This window comes from Oculina patagonica, chromosome 6 (assembly GCF_052425735.1).
Source record: "Oculina patagonica isolate OP01 chromosome 6, crgOcupat, whole genome shotgun sequence".
NCBI lineage: Eukaryota > Metazoa > Cnidaria > Anthozoa > Scleractinia > Oculinidae > Oculina > Oculina patagonica.
The window spans coordinates 31,509,123-31,526,719 of NC_135763.1; the positions used below are offsets into that span (position 1 = coordinate 31,509,123).

At 36.6% G+C, this 17,597-nt stretch overlaps 1 protein-coding gene and 1 pseudogene across 2 annotated transcripts; both read right to left on the bottom strand.

The window, feature by feature from the left end:
• Positions 1-508: 508 nt before the first annotated feature.
• Positions 509-14,933, bottom strand: LOC144658031 (uncharacterized). Its single transcript, XM_078518359.1, has 4 exons — positions 14,626-14,933; positions 2,164-2,414; positions 1,961-2,075; positions 509-975 (listed from the first exon to the last, which is right to left on the bottom strand). The coding sequence occupies exons 1-4, from the start codon at positions 14,693-14,695 to the stop codon at positions 509-511; spliced, it is 903 nt and encodes a 300-aa protein (XP_078374485.1). The 5' UTR covers positions 14,696-14,933.
• LOC144658272 (uncharacterized) lies at positions 9,528-14,284 on the bottom strand (annotated as a pseudogene). The gene is made up of 3 exons (XR_013571662.1): positions 13,302-14,284; positions 10,655-10,772; positions 9,528-10,022 (listed from the first exon to the last, which is right to left on the bottom strand). The product of XR_013571662.1 is annotated as an uncharacterized LOC144658272 (transcript).
• Positions 14,934-17,597: the final 2,664 nt, after the last annotated feature.

Genomic DNA, 17,597 nt, shown 5'->3' on the forward strand with positions numbered 1-17,597 from the left:
AATAACACCGTCAAATGTCAGGAAAGGTATACACTGTACACCTGAAAGGGCTGAAGCGTTCCGATCAAAATACAAAAAATCTTTTCGAATGGCTACACAAAGTACGACAACTTTGCAAATAATTAAAAAGAGAAAAGATTACACAAGTATCTGAGAGTAGATCGATTTAATTTGTCGCATTGGACGCTAGGGTTGAATGATTGCATAATTGAAAACAGCTGGATTTATTTAAAAAGGTATCATACTTTTCAGACGGAAAGCTGCAGCCATTTCAGCTGCAGATTACAGCCTCTATTAATTATAAGGCTAGGTGGCAGTAACCGGGCCAGGAAAAGAACGCACAAGTTAGCCATTTTATTCCTTCATTCCAACAACCCCCCCCTCCCCCCCCCTAAAAAACTGCATTTAAACGCTTCTGATGCTACCACAACTCTAAGTACTTCGTTTACTCGTGCGTTTGTTCCGGCTTACGTTCCCAATCAAAATGGTTTCTCCGTGTATGCACTTGTCAGGCGTACCACGCACAGACATCAGCGCAGGTCATTCCGGCGTTGTTGTGCTCGTGGCAGTCTGACACGTCTTGTCCATTCCAAATGTGAAACTCTTGTCCAACAGACACTGACAGCGGGCTGGAAAGTTTGTTGTACACCAGTTCTGGTGAGTTGACACCAATCCCAGAAATCTTATATGAATAATATCTGCCTCTACAGCCAACAATATCTCTTAAGTAATCCGCGAGCAACAAAGCAGTCTTGTTAGGGTATGTTATGTCGGTATCTAGTCTCTTGTCTTCAAACAAGGGGTGGTCACAGCCCCAGTAGGACGATGGGAAATCTATGTTATAGCTTAAGGAACCACTCCTGTGAACAAGTTTGAACGTGTAGACGAGGCCGCATTCTTTGATGTTGAAAGTCCCGTATGTGTTATCTCGAGCTCCAAAGCAAACGGGAACATCGCTGATCTTTTTCCAATTCTCTAAAATAAATACATAACGGTGCTCTTGGTTTTTTTTTTATATTATTTATGTTGTTAATTATTGTATTGTATTGTATTGTATTGTATTGTATTGTATTGTATTGTATTGTATTGTATTGTATTGTATTGTATTGTATTGTATTGTATTGTATTGTATTGTATTGTATTGTATTGTATTGTATTGTATTGTATTGTATTGTATTGTATTGTATTGTATTGTATTGTATTGTTAAGAAAACAACGACTTGTTGTACCGAGGGTTTTATATTTTGGAGCAAAGTAATTTTCCAGTGAAACATCACAGAAAATATTTAATATTGTTTTCAAGAAGTAGCCAAATCATCATACGATGATGCTCAGAATTCTCGAACATTGACAGCCTGTCCTTGAATAGCGTTTATACAAGACCAAGAAAGTATACAGCAAGATTTTTGAGCCAAAAGCTGGGAGCTGTGTGACAAATCTTGCAAAATTTGACATCGTGAACAGCAACAGAGCGAATTTTACATCTCTTTTTCGCCTCCCGAATCTTAAAGAGATAGAAAGTTACTAATCTGGTCATTTTTATTTATAAGTTTATTTGACTCAGCATAATGATTATGAAACAAGTAACGCCAAACCACTATTTTCTACCACCTAAATTTCCAAGTCCAAGCGGGTTTGTTTGTTCGTCGCTATTTTCAATAGCTGTATGATAAAAAAAACTGGTTTATGTTTTTGCTAGTGAAATAGAGCCAAGTAAAGTAAAGTGTATGAAGTAAAATTAAGTGAAGTGAAGTGAAGGGAAGGAGAGGAAAAGAGAATGGAAGAGATGGTAAGGAAATGGAAAGAAAGAGAAGGCAAGAGAAGGGAGTTGAAGGAAAGGGTAGGCTGGTAGGGAAAAGAACAAAGTTTATTTGGCAGGTAAAGAGACTTTTATCCATTGTTAATATGTTATAACCTGCATGGATAAGGTTAGACGATAACGTAGTTTCACATATTTTACCTTTTTCGCATTGTCTTCCCGTATAACCAGCCTGACACTCACATAAGTATCTCTTGTCTGTGAATCCATTCAGGCATGTTGCGTTGTGATTGCAAGGGTTGCTGGAGCACGCGTTCTGATGAAAAAGGAAATAAAAAACACAAATTTAAACACTTTCCATGATATTGTACCCTCTCAGAGTATTTAATGACTAAATATCCCACCTCTGTGCCTCTGTAGACGAAGCCTTCTCGTGGTTTAAGATCTTCAGGGTGTTTTGTGCTGTCAGAATCACTCAGTTCACACACTATTCTGTCCTTAATAGGTGGACCAAGGTTGAATGAGACGCAATGGTTCTCTAATAAGCACAGATGCTTACAAGATGCGTATATTGCTATGGAAAGGTTTTTCACCAGGTGACCTTCAAGCGCAAAGCCCTGGACTGGGGTGCCAAACTTAAGGTGGCGGCATAAATCTGCAAATAGAGAAGATTAAAATTTATCTTAACTTACTTACTTAACTTAATTTTAACTTATTTATTAGGAATATTAACGGGGCCAAACAGAAAATATGTCTAAGGGAAACAGGTGTTAGGCGGAATTGTGTTTTTCGGTCAAGCTAACTTAATATCTGCAGTATAATGGGAATTTTGCGCCGGGGATCTGTGAGTAGTCTAAATGTTAATATCTCTTGAAAAGGAATTCATTTTGCTTTTTGGATGTAAAACCGTGGTTTTTAGTTGTCATTATTGTTTTTCACAGTTTATCAGTAAAACAAATCTGATGCTTTTTCTTGTACAATTTCACCATAAAGTAAACTCTTAACTTCATCAATGGCATATAACATGCACTATATAGTCAGTTTGTATGAATGAACTAGCATAAAAGATGTAAGGCCTTCTGGTTCTGGTTCAAAGCATCATCAGCTGTCAAACAAACTAACCCTGATTTTTACGACAATTTTTTGCCGACTTCATATTAGAGGCCAGGTAGACAACAATCTCAGACGGGAAACTCATCAAAAGAGGGAAAATCGTCTTTCCACTAACAATAGACTTAAGCGAAATCAGACCGGATTTTTGTCACACGGGAAAAAGACTAGAAGTAGAAATACAGCAATGGTTTTTTTGGATGGAATGGAAACTTGGCGCGCCGGCGGGCTCCAAAGTCGTCCTGGTCTCCTACTTTTCTAACCCATTTACAAGAGACACGTCTTCAATTTATAATAGTCGTGATTCAATCAATCAATCAATCAAACTTTATTTATAGAGGGTTACACGTGATAGTTTTACAACTAATAAATTTGTGGCCCTCTCTAATGTACTAAAAAATAAGAATCTACTATAAAAAATAATCTAATATAAAATCTAGTTAAAACCTAATTTAAAATCGAAATGTAAGTTAAAAATTTAAAAGCTAAGCTACAATATTAATCCAAAGGTAATTATTACTAAATATCACAATCTAAAAATTATTATCTAAAAAAGGAGTAAAAAGATTATTCTTGAGCTGACTTAATTTAAAATATTTATACAAAGCATTCCTGAGGATATTTACAGATGAAGAGGTGCGTAACTTAAGGGGAAGGTTATTCCAGCATTTACTAGTCGTTGCGGAAAACGTGCGACCTCCCTCTTTCACTCTGTTAAATTTCGTTGGTAAAATGGTAAAATTAGCGCCCCGTGTATTCCTATATTAAAGCGTTTTCCTGTTGTCAAATTCGTATTAGATAATATACGTCAAGGGAAAAGGGATCGTAGAATTCGCTAAATTATTGATAAAATGCTTTTCATTTTTGCCAAGCATATTATGTTTAAACATAAGCGACTCTTTCAATATTTTTTCAATGGTCAAGTTTGGTTTAATTTTGTTTCCTGAGAATTGGGATTCGAGTGAAACAAAATTTCCTGGTTTCCCGAGGGACCAATCATTAATTAGTGATTTGTTATATAGCGCAACAAAGGGTTAAGGTCGGGACACACTATGCGACAAGTCGCTCCGTGTGTACTGCTTACAAACAAGTTGCGGCGACAACGTGTTTGTTTGGTGCACAAACAGCAAATTTGGAAGAGTGGGAATGCGAACTAGTTTTCCATATTCAATATGGCGAAAATACATGACGCGCTCTCATTGGTTAATTCATATTTTGTCGCAGCGACTTGCGCAGCGATTTGTCGCAGACGTGTACACACGCTGCGACAACGCTGCTATCGCTCATTTTGTCGCTGCGATGTGTCGCACAAATTCAAAGCAGTTTGAATTCGTGCGACACGTCGCGGCGACAAAATTCTGTCGCAGCGACATAGTTTGTCGCATGTCACACGAGGCGACATGTCGCCGCGACGTGTTGCAGCGACGTGTCGCCTAGTGTGTCCCGACCTTCAGAAAAACGGCGGTCGTCGGTCAACATTCTCTGATAACAGTGCACTGTTACCCTCTGACGTAATATATTTTGCAGTGTTGCCCGCTTAGAGTCTTTTGGCGGGAAACAGTTTAGATCAGAGAGGTCATGTGACCTCGACGTAGCCAATGAAAGCACGTACTGTTGGGAAAAAATTCGAGCTATGATATGCATCATGTTTCCGATGATTCATTAAAAACAGGAACGATTGAATAACTTTTTCGAGCAATGTGCTTTTATTTCACTTAGGACCGATTTGCATTATACCATAGCCGAGAGAATTATCGCGCGATGATTGGTCCAAAGTTATGGTCGATGAGAGTATAGACCATGAAAGTGACGTCAGATCACGCCACGCACACGCGCGGGCTAAAAGATGTGTAAGTTTGGTCTCCATGAATGAAAGGCAATTTCATCGTGTTTTGTTTGAATCAAGTTCGCATTTGTTTTCGGAATTCAGGATTGGACTTTTACTTAGGTGATCTGTCGAAAGAAAATTGACCAGGCTTTTGAATTTTTGATCTAACTGAGAAGAACGGTGCTAGCGAACCGGCAGGGGACTGTCGATGTTTAGTGAACGAGCTCTAACAAGATCTTCAGAAAGAAAAATAATCTTGCTCGCTTCAAGCGATAGGCACACACTCAACGAGTGAGGAAAAGGTAATTAAAATTGTTATTCTTTGAATTCTTGTTTATCTTCTTTCGTATCATTGTCGTTTTTACGTGTAGGACCGGAATCTTTACGTCCAACCGGCAAAGTTTCTTCACGGTCAGGCATTGCTTTTGATAAATACTTGTTCGAGTTTGTTATGGTACTGAAACAATCGACCACATTTTTCCATGGTCTACACTCTTATAGACCATAGAAATGACGTCAGAAAATGTTCAAAACTCAAGTGGAACCACGAGGCGTTAGCCGAGTGGTTTCACTGCAAAGTTTTGGACATTTTATGGCGTCATTTCTATGGTCTATAAGAGTGTAGACCATGGAAAAATGTGGTCGATTTGTTAACTAGCGGACAAGTTTTGACAAGTTTTCGGAGACATCGTGGAAAAAACAAAATGTGAAATGACTAGTGCAATAGCTTTGCACGTGCTGCTGGTATCCTAGTTCATTAATCAGCTGCTTTATGCAAAGTAAACAAGCGAAATTACCAGATTCAGGGTTTTGGCATAAACAAGTTTGTCTTTCACAACCACATTCATTCGAAGAGTTATACATTAAAAAGGCATAATTTGCGACATTTACAACAGCAGATTCTTCAAAATAACCCAATACTATAAAACAATTCATTTTTTATAATGTTCGCTTTCTAAAATATATACTATATTCAAGGCTAAAAAAGAGTTAAAAATTGTAAAATTAAAATGATAAAACCAAACGTTTTTGGCTGTTTGCCATAATCATGGTCTGATGATGGCAAACAGCCGAAAACGTTTGGTTTTATCATTTTAATTTTACAATTTTTAACTATTTTTTAGCCTTGTATATAGTATATATAATTCATTTTTTTCTCACTACGTTTTTTAGCGGCAAAAGAAAGAAAATTCGGTGGCGTAAACCTAAATGTATTTGTTCTCGGAACGTAAAGCCCCATCTTAATGGTTATTTTGGTTATTGAGATTTGAAAGTATGTTCGCATTGCATATAGCGCTTGACTCCAGACCGTGCCATGAATTTTCACAATTGGAAGCAGGACTTTCTGTAAAATGAACTAAATCTTTACAGGTACGTGTAACATGTCGAAGATGTCTACTTTAACTTATATTTAAATTCAAACCACGAAGAAACATTCATTTTGTTTTGCTGATGGTTGAAGTATCATCGAAACAACGGACAGCATTATTATTTAGTTTTAATATTTCTACTGAAGTTTTTCAGAAAACCTTTACATAACGTAGTGTTAAAAAAGAAGTAATGAAACTTTTTGGTATACAAATACACCTTACCTTAGAGCCTGGGGATAATTGGGAAATAACTAAACACACTGACTCAAAAACACAAATTCACCTGTTGCATGTAGTTAGTGTCTCTATGTTTCATATGCTTTAATTTACAGGCAAAAATATATTGTTAATTTTACCCGAGTAAGGGGACTGTTCCTTTAGAGATAGTCTACTAAAACAATATCTGTAGACTACTCGCCCTCGACGTCTATAAGAAACAATCAACTCGTCTAAAATTGTCGTCGAAAAAACAGTTACTTTGCCTTGGTAATGATGGTAGTATCATCGAAACATCAGCAGCATTACTTAGACTCTTCGCTCTTGTTTTCTTTAATTGATAGTCAACTCGTCTATCTGCGCCTCGTTGACTACATAAAACACCAATTTTTGTGTATAAAAGAAATTTTTCGGACTCACCCTCAGCGTGCGTTGGATAAGTTATCATTGAAATCCATGCGCGAAAAACACCAGCAAGAAAGAATTCATTTTTACACCACAAAGTGGATGTCTTAAGACAATTCTAGACAATTTTGGGCTAGCACAGCACCAGTCATTCGAAACAGTAGCTTCAAGCCAATATACTGACCCACTATTGTGAGGTTCCATGTCAAGTTAAGTGTATTGCGGTTGAAAGCTGTCAAATTTAAATGATAAATGTAAAATTGCAACTTACAGCTGTCAAAGGGTGACTCCTCCTTCTTTTGGTTAAGACTTCCCAGTTTTGAAGAGCGAATAAACACTTTTTTTTTTTTTTTTTTCTATTTTGTTAGTTTATTTGCGTTACAGTTTTGTCAACTTCGCATGCAGGGAAGTCATTGCATTTTGCAAATCGATTTTAGTTTTCATAAAAAAGTATCCATAACATGAATGTTAAAAGGCAAAGTCTACGTTAATTTCGAACCTACTTGCCCTTCAGGCTGGAGCTTATCCCAGTTTCCGTAGAATGAAGTGACTAGGAGTATTTCTACTCCCCCCCCCCCCCCCCCCCCCCCCGGATGGGATGCCAGTCCGTTGCAGGGTTATCCCAGCATTAAATTCGCCGGTACCCATTTATTCACCTGAGTGGAGAAAGGCACTATGAGAGTATAATGTCTTGTCCAAGAACACAACACAAAGACCCTGGCCACATATCGAACCCGGACCTCTCGATCTGGGGTCTAACAGACTTACCATAGGCTACCCTGCCTCCGAGGTCGTACCACAACATGAATGCAGCATGCGGTTAATTTTTTCGGACTCATCCGCTGTACGACACTAAGTTTTCTTAAAGCAATCTTTGAGTATGAAGTACTCACCGTTGACTAATGAATACCTTAGCTTTGCTTAGTGATTCTAATTGGTAATTAAATTGACATGTGAACGGCAACATAAAATATTTACATTATTGAAGGTATTCTTGAACGAAGAAAAACATGAAATCTCTAATACTGCGAAAATAACTAGTAACTAACTACTACTACAATGTTTTCATCCACATTGCCTTGCATGAAAATGATGGTAATATCATCGAAACTTTTTGGAAAACATTAGTTTTAAAATTTTTACATAATGTTTTCAATACCTTCAGGTATCTTTGATCAAACGACGAATCTTTAACGTTAGAAGAAAATAATAAAAATTAATGAAAATGTTTCTTATACAAATTTACTTTACTGAGTGAATGCTTGACGGATAACGTAATACAGTGATCAATATAATTCCAAATCCACTTGTTACATGTCATAATATAACTTTCTCTACGTTTCGTAATTTTTCAATTTTCAGGTAGAAAATATATTGACAATTTCATCCGAGTGAGGGAAGTGTTACAGTTTTTTTCCGCATGGTCTACGTATAACTGTATGTTTTAGACTGCGATCCTTTAGAGTCAGTCTACCACAACAACAAGAGTACTAACCCTGCCTTTCTATGCGCGACAGTCTACCTGCCTGCGCCTCCGTTAGCCTGCGAACGCAGACGTATTTCCGGCTGTCGTTTCCCTCCGCCGGATGTCTTTTTCGGTGAAATATCCTTTCATTTCGGGGAAATATGCAAATAACAAAATTCCGTTAAAAATAAAATAATCTGACGACAACAAAAACTATTTATTAAAGTATTCACCTATGTACACATGTTATTTTTTACATAATTTCATTGTATTGAATAAACTTCTAACTATATAAAGAAAATAACATAAGTTGATCGCTTTTATTAAATCATAAATAAAGGAAGCGGTAGTCCTACAAATAAATGAATTAACGCTTAAAGAAAAAAAAGACATTTCTAGAATTGTTGTCTTAACTATTACCCGGTTCAGACCGCGCTTTTTTTGACCTTCTGAAATTCGGGAGGGAGTGGGGCTTCGTTACCCCCCCCCCCCCCCCCCTTCGTAACTCTAAAACCGTTTACATTATGGCCACTTCATAAATACAGGACGATGTGGAATGTAATTCTAGTACAAATAGTTGCTTTGGTCTCAATATATGATTTATACGACTTCATTTCATACGTCTTTTGTTTGATTTTATCAGCTGAAATAGTATTTTGTAAATGATTCCATCATAATCAAATGTATAACCACAAACTCTTAACAGCAAGGTGTCTGGTAAGATGTTTGTGTTTTAAAAAGGTCTGGTTATCAATAATAACAACAAAGACGTCACTTTGACGTCTTTAATATTAAAAAAGCCGCCATCTTGGATCAACCATTTTTTGTATCACTATTTATTTCAATAAAGTCAGTGGACTGTAAAACTTAAAAAAGAATGCTTTAAAACAAGCATCATATAAGGCAATAATGAAATTAAAGAGAAAAATGGTCTTTGTGATACACTGTTGCTAAGTTAAGTGTAAAATGCGATTGCCATCACTACATACATGTAGCAATAATATTGATTAATGCCCCTCAAAATGAAAACTTTGTAAAACATGGCTGTCAAAAAACCGTTTGCCATGGAAACGTCAAAGTTGGTGGTCATAGGGTACTGGATTCAAACTGTTCCAGAAAAAAGGGAAAGTTGCCAGATTTGGGTTTTGAAGTAACACATCTTCAAGGTTTGGGCGGGCCTTCAAGCTCCATTTATTTTATTTATTCTTTACAAAATCCAGGAAGTTAACGCTATTTAGAAGAACAATTTTAAAGAAAATTGGTCTTAATTCTCTTATTTAACTGTATTAAATTTGTTTGTAGATCAGTCAACTGTTTGCACTAAGGTTGAAGCCCGAAGCTGTTTTTCAAGCCCAAAGGTTAAAAAAAACAGCTTTAATATGAAGTACTTCGTGTAGGCACTTGTCAGGCGTACCACGCATAGACATCAGCGCAGGTCTGTCCGTCGTTATTGTGCTCTGAGCAATCTTTTAAGTCTTGTCCATACCAAATCTGGAACTCTTGGCCAACAGACACTGACAGCGGAGTGGAAAGTTTGTTGAACACAAGTTGTGTGGAGTTGACACCAATTTCATCAATTTGATATGAATAATATCTATCCAACTTAAAATCATCTCTTACGTAATCTACAGGCAACAGCGCAGTCTTGTCCGGGTAAGTTATGACGGTAACCAGCCTCTTGTCTCCAATGATTGCTGTGGTCACAGCCCCAATAGGAGGCTGGTGCTTCTGGGTTACATATTAAAGAACCACTTCTGTGAACAAGTTTGAACGTATAGGCGAGGCCGCTTTCTTTGATGTTAAAAGTCCCGTATGTGTCATATCGAGCTCCAAAGCAAACGGGAGCATCGTTGATCTTTTTCCAATTCTCTGTAATAAATGCATGCAGTGAAATAGAATAAGAAGTAGGTTTAGAGTGTATCGGTTACTTATTTTGATTAAATATACCCGAAAAATGTTTTAGCTAAAAAGTGAAAAATACCGCCATCGAGCTTTAGCCTGCCTTTCTGCGGTCTTCGAATGGTAGTAGATGAATGGAAAAAGAGCGCGTTCATCGCCTGCTCGCCATTTAAATTTACACTTATAGCTGTCTGGCCTCTTTTCCTCTTTCTCTCCTTTTTTTCGAATAATACGATTTTATGCAATATATTAAACGTAAAAATTATAACTGATTTACAAAGATTTATAGCCTCTATATTACGAAATGGCATCTTATTAACTGGGCCAACTGCGTATGAGGCAATTAATCAATTTTAAATGACTCGCAGAACTCTTGTTATCTTTCAATTCGCTTTTGCAATTTTAGTTTAATGTATGACTCGTGACGGCCTTTTCAAAGTATTCTCAGTGTTTTACCGTGCTTTCAGGTAAAAACCAGTTATACTTTTTAACGGTTAGGCTTCTAGGCCTAGTTATAAGCTCTGTGAGCTTCTGGTTGATGACTGCCATTGACAAAAATTCACACAATCAACTTAGCTTTACGAACAAAAACTACACCATACGTTGCTCGCAGTGTTCACCCGCGAAGCCAGCTGTGCACAAACAGCGGTATCCTTTGTCTGTAAATCCTGACTGACATGTCGCCTTGTTGTAGCAAGGAGGATTCTTTCCACAGGCGTTCTTAAACAAGAAAACAGGAAAGAAAATGTTTTACCTTGTTTGCTCTAACCGGGATAATTTTTTTTTATTTTTTATTTTTTTGCTCTAGACAAACTAAAAAACACCAGCTTTATTAAACGTATCAGACAATTATAAATACTTAGAAAATAGCACAAAGTAAATACGTGCGCTGATTGGTTAAAAATTGTGTTTCTATAACTCGATGGAGACACAGACAGTTGTCGTAGACACGGCACAATTCACGGCGCTAAAATAAGCAATGCAAAAATAACAACTAATAATTGTACCAAATTTTAATGTCACAGCTGACAAAAACCAGGTTAAGACTAAACAAATATTTGCACATTTTAAAACAAGCGAGTAGGATGTTTACAGAGCCCGCTACACATTCAAAAATAGTCTGTGAAAGAAATTATCGAAGCGGCTGACCTTTCAAAGAAGTATATGATTGGCGCAAGCTTCTTCCACAGAGCAGAGTTTCTCAGGTATTTGAATTCGTTCTCATTCTAGGCTTTGCAGCACTTCAGAACTATTCACAGCTCCTCAACTGGAAAATATTCGTCCAGAATGCCGAGTCACCTTTTAACAGAAAAATAATTCACTTTCACCTCCAAGGTTCGAGTCGCTGATCGTCGGTCGTCAACCATCGGTGAAGATAAAACCACAATTCTTGACTCCTTCCAGTGCTGGACTTCAGTTAAACCATCGACTTAGTTATTTCTCATAATTACGTTACTTTGGGGCCGTTTTTCTTTTTTTTTGGCCAAACAAGGTGATTAGCCTTGAAGAATTTGAACAGTTATTTATTGCTTTCATCGACTCCGACTATGATGTTGATACTGTTCAGACGTAAAACCGCGAGGTGGAGAATCTACGTTTTGATGTTAAATAAAGCGCTAAATTTACTTTGATGTGCGTTATTTTCTTTGTGCTGTTTTCTAAAAGAAATAGAAAACATGTCGTTCTATCGAGTTTAGAAACACTCGTGAAAGTTTGGGAGAACGAAAGGGAAACACTCGTCTATCGACTCGTGTTCCCACAGCATTTCTCGTTCTCCCAAACTTCCACCGTGTTTCTATAACTCGATAGAAACACGGAACATGTTTTCTATTTCTTAATTAACCCTCGGACTCATACCCCTACCATCGTACAAGAGGGGGGGGGGGAGGGGGGAGGGCTTTCCACAAGTTGCTCGGCATTTTTTTGGAAACTTTTTCCCCTTCGAGCAACTTTTTTCCCCTCGAGCCACTTGTTGCATTTTAAGTAATTTTCAGACCGCAGATCTCCGAACATTATCCGATTTTTGTTCAAAGGCCATACGATCGTTTCCAAAAATTTTCGAGAAAAATCTGAAGACGTTTCAACTTTGGGCTCATTCTGCGTTAAAACATTTCAAAACTCGTCAGGAAACATGACATCATCGTTATCTTCACGATTTTTCTCATGTTAATAAAACCTTGTTATTTAACAATTTTCCCCCCTTAAAATGTTATGTACATACTTCTTTTGCTGTAAAATTGCAGAAAAATGCTTAGAAATCTAACCCTCAAAGAGAAATTAGCATATATTTAGAGAACTTCTCTTAATTAGAAGCAGCATTTTTGATTTTTTGGAGCAACTTTTTTGAGAAATTACGGGCAACTTTTTGGGAACTCTCGAGCAACTTGTGGAAAGCCCTGGGAAGGGGGGGGGGGGAGGTGGATGGAACCCATCCCCAGGATTTTTGTTCGAAAAGGAAATGGCAAAGTTATTTTGCATTGTATAGAAAGCCCCTGGCTTACTTTACAAGAGGCATAGAACCTCATAAAACCTCACATTACGTCATTAGGAGGGTCTGTATGGGGTTTAGTGTTTAGTGTTATTTGCCCATAATTTTTAGTGTTTGCTGTTAAATTGACCATTTTTTTAATGTTTACTGTTTTCGAGGAAAAGGAGGAAGGAGGGATTCTCGTGAAAGATTTTAGCATTTTAATTTTTTTCTGCTTTTCAAAAATCGGTTCAAATCACTCATGAACTAAGAAAAAATTTAGTCTCCATTCTTCGGACATCTTCGGTAGTCTTTGGAGATCTTCGCCAGTCTTCCGACCTATTCGGGTATATTCGGTAGTCTTCGAAAATCTTCTGAAATGATCGGAAATAGTCGGAAAATGGCCGAAAGCTTCTTCATATACTAAACAATATAATATTGGCCTCTTTGCCTAAAATTTAACTGTTTCATGTTACAGAGCCAAAAATTTAAGTGTTTAGTGATCGAGGTACCCCCATTCAGACCCTCCATTAGTGCCGCATAGACACATAACATAGACACGTGATGACATATCAAAATGGACGTAAAGGATGAATGAAGCTACTGAAGTTTCAGCATTGTAGAGTAAATCCTCTTTCGATAAACCTCATAGAGGTGGATTGTGACATCTATCAACCTTCCTTGAACGTCCGAGGGTTAAGATGATTACTTTAACTGTCTGACAGAGAATTCAAAAAGTGTTAGCTGAGAGAATTTGGTTGTAAATTTTAAAGTGTTCTTACCTTTGCGCTGCGATAAAGATAAGCGTTGTCCTTTATCAGATCTCCATCATGTTCTAGGTGAGTAGAATTATTCAGCTCACATTCCTGTTGTCCTGTTGCACTGTCAGGATCTTTTTTAATATTAAAACTGACACAGTCGTCATGTTGGTAGCAGAGAAGTTCACAGAAATCCAAGTCCATGACATGTACGGTTTTTATCTTGTGGTTCTTCAAACGTCTGTCAGCAAAGAAGTAATAGCTTGGAAAATACAGTTCACGATTTCTGCCTAAAATGAGATATAAAGAATATAAGAAACGCAGTGACCTGACCATTCTCTTTCCAAGTTGTCGGTCAACCTTCAAACAAAACAATCTGTCCATTTTTGCGACAATTTTTCGCTTAATTCAAAGAGGGAAAAAAGTCTCAGGCGGAAAACTCATATTTTAAATTCACATAAGACTAGAGTGACATAAACGTCTGAAGGAAAAATCGTCCTAAATTCAAATTAAACGTGTAAATCAGGCCAATTATTTTTTTTTTTACACGGGAAAAAGTTTGAAAGTAGAAATACAACCATTGCTCCTGGGAAAGAATGGTAACTTGCCTGCAAACTCGTTCTAGTCTCCCACGTCTCTAATCAATTTACACGTCTCATTTTATCGTCCTTAATTTATACAAGTCGTAATTTTAAGACTTCTTCACCGCTTAAATTCGTATTAGACGGTAAGACGGAATTTCTTCTGAGAATATTTTTCCGTCTTCTAATATGAATTCGCTGTTAAAATATTAGCTAATCATTTAATATTTTGTCAATGGTCTCTTTTTGTTTTATGACATTGAAAGCGTGTTCACATTGCATAGCTCGTTATATCCACAGTAAGCGTGCCATGAATTTTCAAATTTGCATTTCGAAATATGTCACCTGACACTTTGAAGCAGGACTTTCTGTAGAAAATCAACTAAATCTTTAACAGGTATAAAATGTCTTTTTCTACTAATTTATATTCAAACCACGAAGCAACATTCACTTTTTTTTGCTGATGAATGAAGTAACATCGAAACGACGGGAAGCATCAAGTTTTAATATTTCTACTGAAGTTTTTTGATAAACGTATAACGTAGTGTTAAAAAATAAGTAATGAAACTATTTTTCAGTTGTTTTCAATTGGGCATCAGGGTTTACATGAAATTATATGTTTTGGACTGCGATCGTTCAGAGCTGATTTACTATCTTTAGTTGGTTTTGTTTTTTACGTTCTTTAAGCGATATGACAACTTGTCTGCGCCTCTTTGACTACATAGAACACGATTTTTTTGTGTATTAAATAAATTATTCGGACTCACCCTTTGCGTGCGTTCGATGAGTTATCGTTGAAATCCATGACGCGAAAACTAACAGCAAAGAGAAATTCATTTTTACACCACAACGTGGATATCTTCAGCTTTGTGTCGAAAGAAAATTCAAGACAAGGCTGGGTTAGCACAACACCAGTTATGTGTATTCGAAGTAGTAACTACGAGCCAATGTAACGACGAATGTGAGGCTGCATGACAAATGCACTGCGGTTGAAAGCTGTCAAATTTAAATGATAGCTGTAAAATTGCAATTAGCAGCTGTCAGAAAGGCTGACTTCTCTTTCATTTGGTTAAGACTTCCCGTTTTTATCATGGATTTTTTTAAGAGCAAATAAGCACTTCTGTTGATATAGTTTTTTTTTATTTTGTTAGATTATTTGTGCTGCAGTTTTGTCAACTTCGCATGCACGAAAGTCACTGCATTTTGCAAGATCGGTTTCAAACGTAAAATTTTCATAAAAAATAACCTCTTGCGTTAAAAAATAAGTAATGAGACTATTTGGTATGCAAATACACCTAACTAAGAGCCCGAGGATAACTGACAAATTACTCAACACACTTATCAATAACACGAATTAACCCGCTGCATGTAGTAGCTGTCTTCATGTATCGTAAATTTTAATTTACAGGTAAAACTATTTTGTTAATTTCACCCGAGTAAGGGGACTGTTCCTTCAGAGCTGGACTACAATTATTGTAGACTACTCGCCCTCGATGTCTATGAGAAACAATCAACTCGTATCGAACTTTTTGTTTAAATAAACTAAATCGTTCACGTTTCATAATGTCTACTATATACTGTTTTCATCTATTTATATTCAAAGCTCGAAGAAACAGTCACTTAGCTTTTCCTTGATAATGATAGTAGTATCATCGAAATATCGGACAATATTACTTTTAATCTTTTTCTTTGAAGATAAACAGAACACACTGATCAATATTCCGTATCCAGCTGTTACAAGTTACAACCTTCTCCATGTTTAGTAATTTTCCATTTTCAGGTAAACAAATATATTGACAGATTCATCCTAGTAAGGGAAACATGGTTTACTTCAAATTGTCAGAATTATTTGTTTGGACTGCGATCCTTCAGAGCTGACTATTTATTTTTCGTTTTTTTTAAGCGATAGTCAACTCGTTTGCGCCTCTTTGACTACATAAAACACAATTGTTTGTGTTGTAAGAATATTTTTGATTCACCTGCTGCGTGCGTTGGATAAGTCATCGTTAAAATCCATGTCGCGAAAACCACCAGCAAAGAGAAATTCATTTTTACACCACAACGTGCATGCTTCTTCAGCGTTTTTGTCGAAAGAAAAATTCAAGACAATGCTTGGTTATTAAAACACCAGTGATTTGCATTCGAAGCAATTACCGCGAGCCAATATACCGACTGATGCGAGGCTGCATAAAAAAGGCCACTACGGTTTTAAGCTGTGAAATGTAATTGGTAGCTGTAAAACGGCAATGAACAGCTGTCAAAAGGTTGACTCCTCCTCCTTTTGATTAAGACGTATCGTAAATTTTTCCCATCAAAAGAACATCTGGGTTTACTGACATTATGATAAATATCTGTATTTGTTATGGGGTCAGTAAACACGAATGTCATAGATGTGGTGCATGAGCCTTACACGTAACGTATTAATTTCAAAATGGTCTTATTTGCTTTGTAGCTGACAAGCAATTTGCATTTGCCAAATAAAAAGTGTTTCATTTTTGCGAGGCATGTTCTGTTAAAATACTGCAAGTTATATTATTTTTTTAATGGTGTATTTTGGATTCATATGATTTTAAAGCACATTATATTCAGTTTAATTTGCATGTTGGCGCTCACAGCGTCCCATGACTGCAAATATGGAAATTTGCATTTTGCGCCGTCAATGTGTTCAAACTACGAAGCAGAAATGTTTCAAATGACTTACTATTTTTTACTATTTTTACTCATTTATATTCAAGGCACGGAAAAACAGCCACTTTGCCTTAATAACAATGGACAGCAAATTTATAATATTATTTTTACAGAAGTTTGAGTTTCAATAACCTTTAATCATACGATGAATCTTTAACGTTAAAAAATTAGTAATGAAACTGTTCCCCACATAATCTTACATAACTTAGAGGATCGAATACAGTGAATACAATGAACAATTTAATTCCTAATCCACCTGTTACATGTGATAATATAACTTCATCCATAGCTCGTATTTTTATTTTATTTTCAGGTAAGAATATATTGATAATTTCATCCCAGAAAGTAAAATGCTTACATATATTTTACTTAAGCATTGCCTACATAAAAGTTTTGAACAGCGATTCTTTAGAGCCGGCCTACTAAAACAGTTAGAGTACTTGCCCTGGTTTTCTGTGAGCGATAATCAGCTTGGCTGTGCTTCCTTGCATAAATAAAACACAAGTTTATGGTTACAAAATCAATTTTTCTAACTCACCCTCCACCGTCGTTGGATAAGTTATCGTTGAAATCCATGACGCGAAAACGAAGAGTAAAGAAAAATTCATTATTACACCACAACGTGGATGTCTTCAGCTTTTATATCGAAGCAAAATAATGCTGGGTTAGTACAGCACCAGTGATGTGTATTCCGAGTAGTAGTTCGGAGCCAATATCGACAATGACACTACAGTTAAGTAGGATCCTTTGGTTAGTAAGACTTCCTGTTTTATGACGTCTGTCCATAAAAATCAAGCATGTTGCGACAAGGGTGAAAATAATTAATCAATTTCGCTCATAACTTAATTTTAGATAGGAAAGGTATAGTATAACAAAAATCACTAGGTAGTTTCTTGTCAAATATCCTTCTATTTCAGAGGAAAAGGCAAATTGTAAAATTCCGTTAAAATCCACCATCTTGGATTTTAGTAGATAGATAGATAAAACTTTATTTTGACACGATAATAATAAGAGCTAAAAGCTTGTGGGGTCGTGTATTTAAATTAACTAT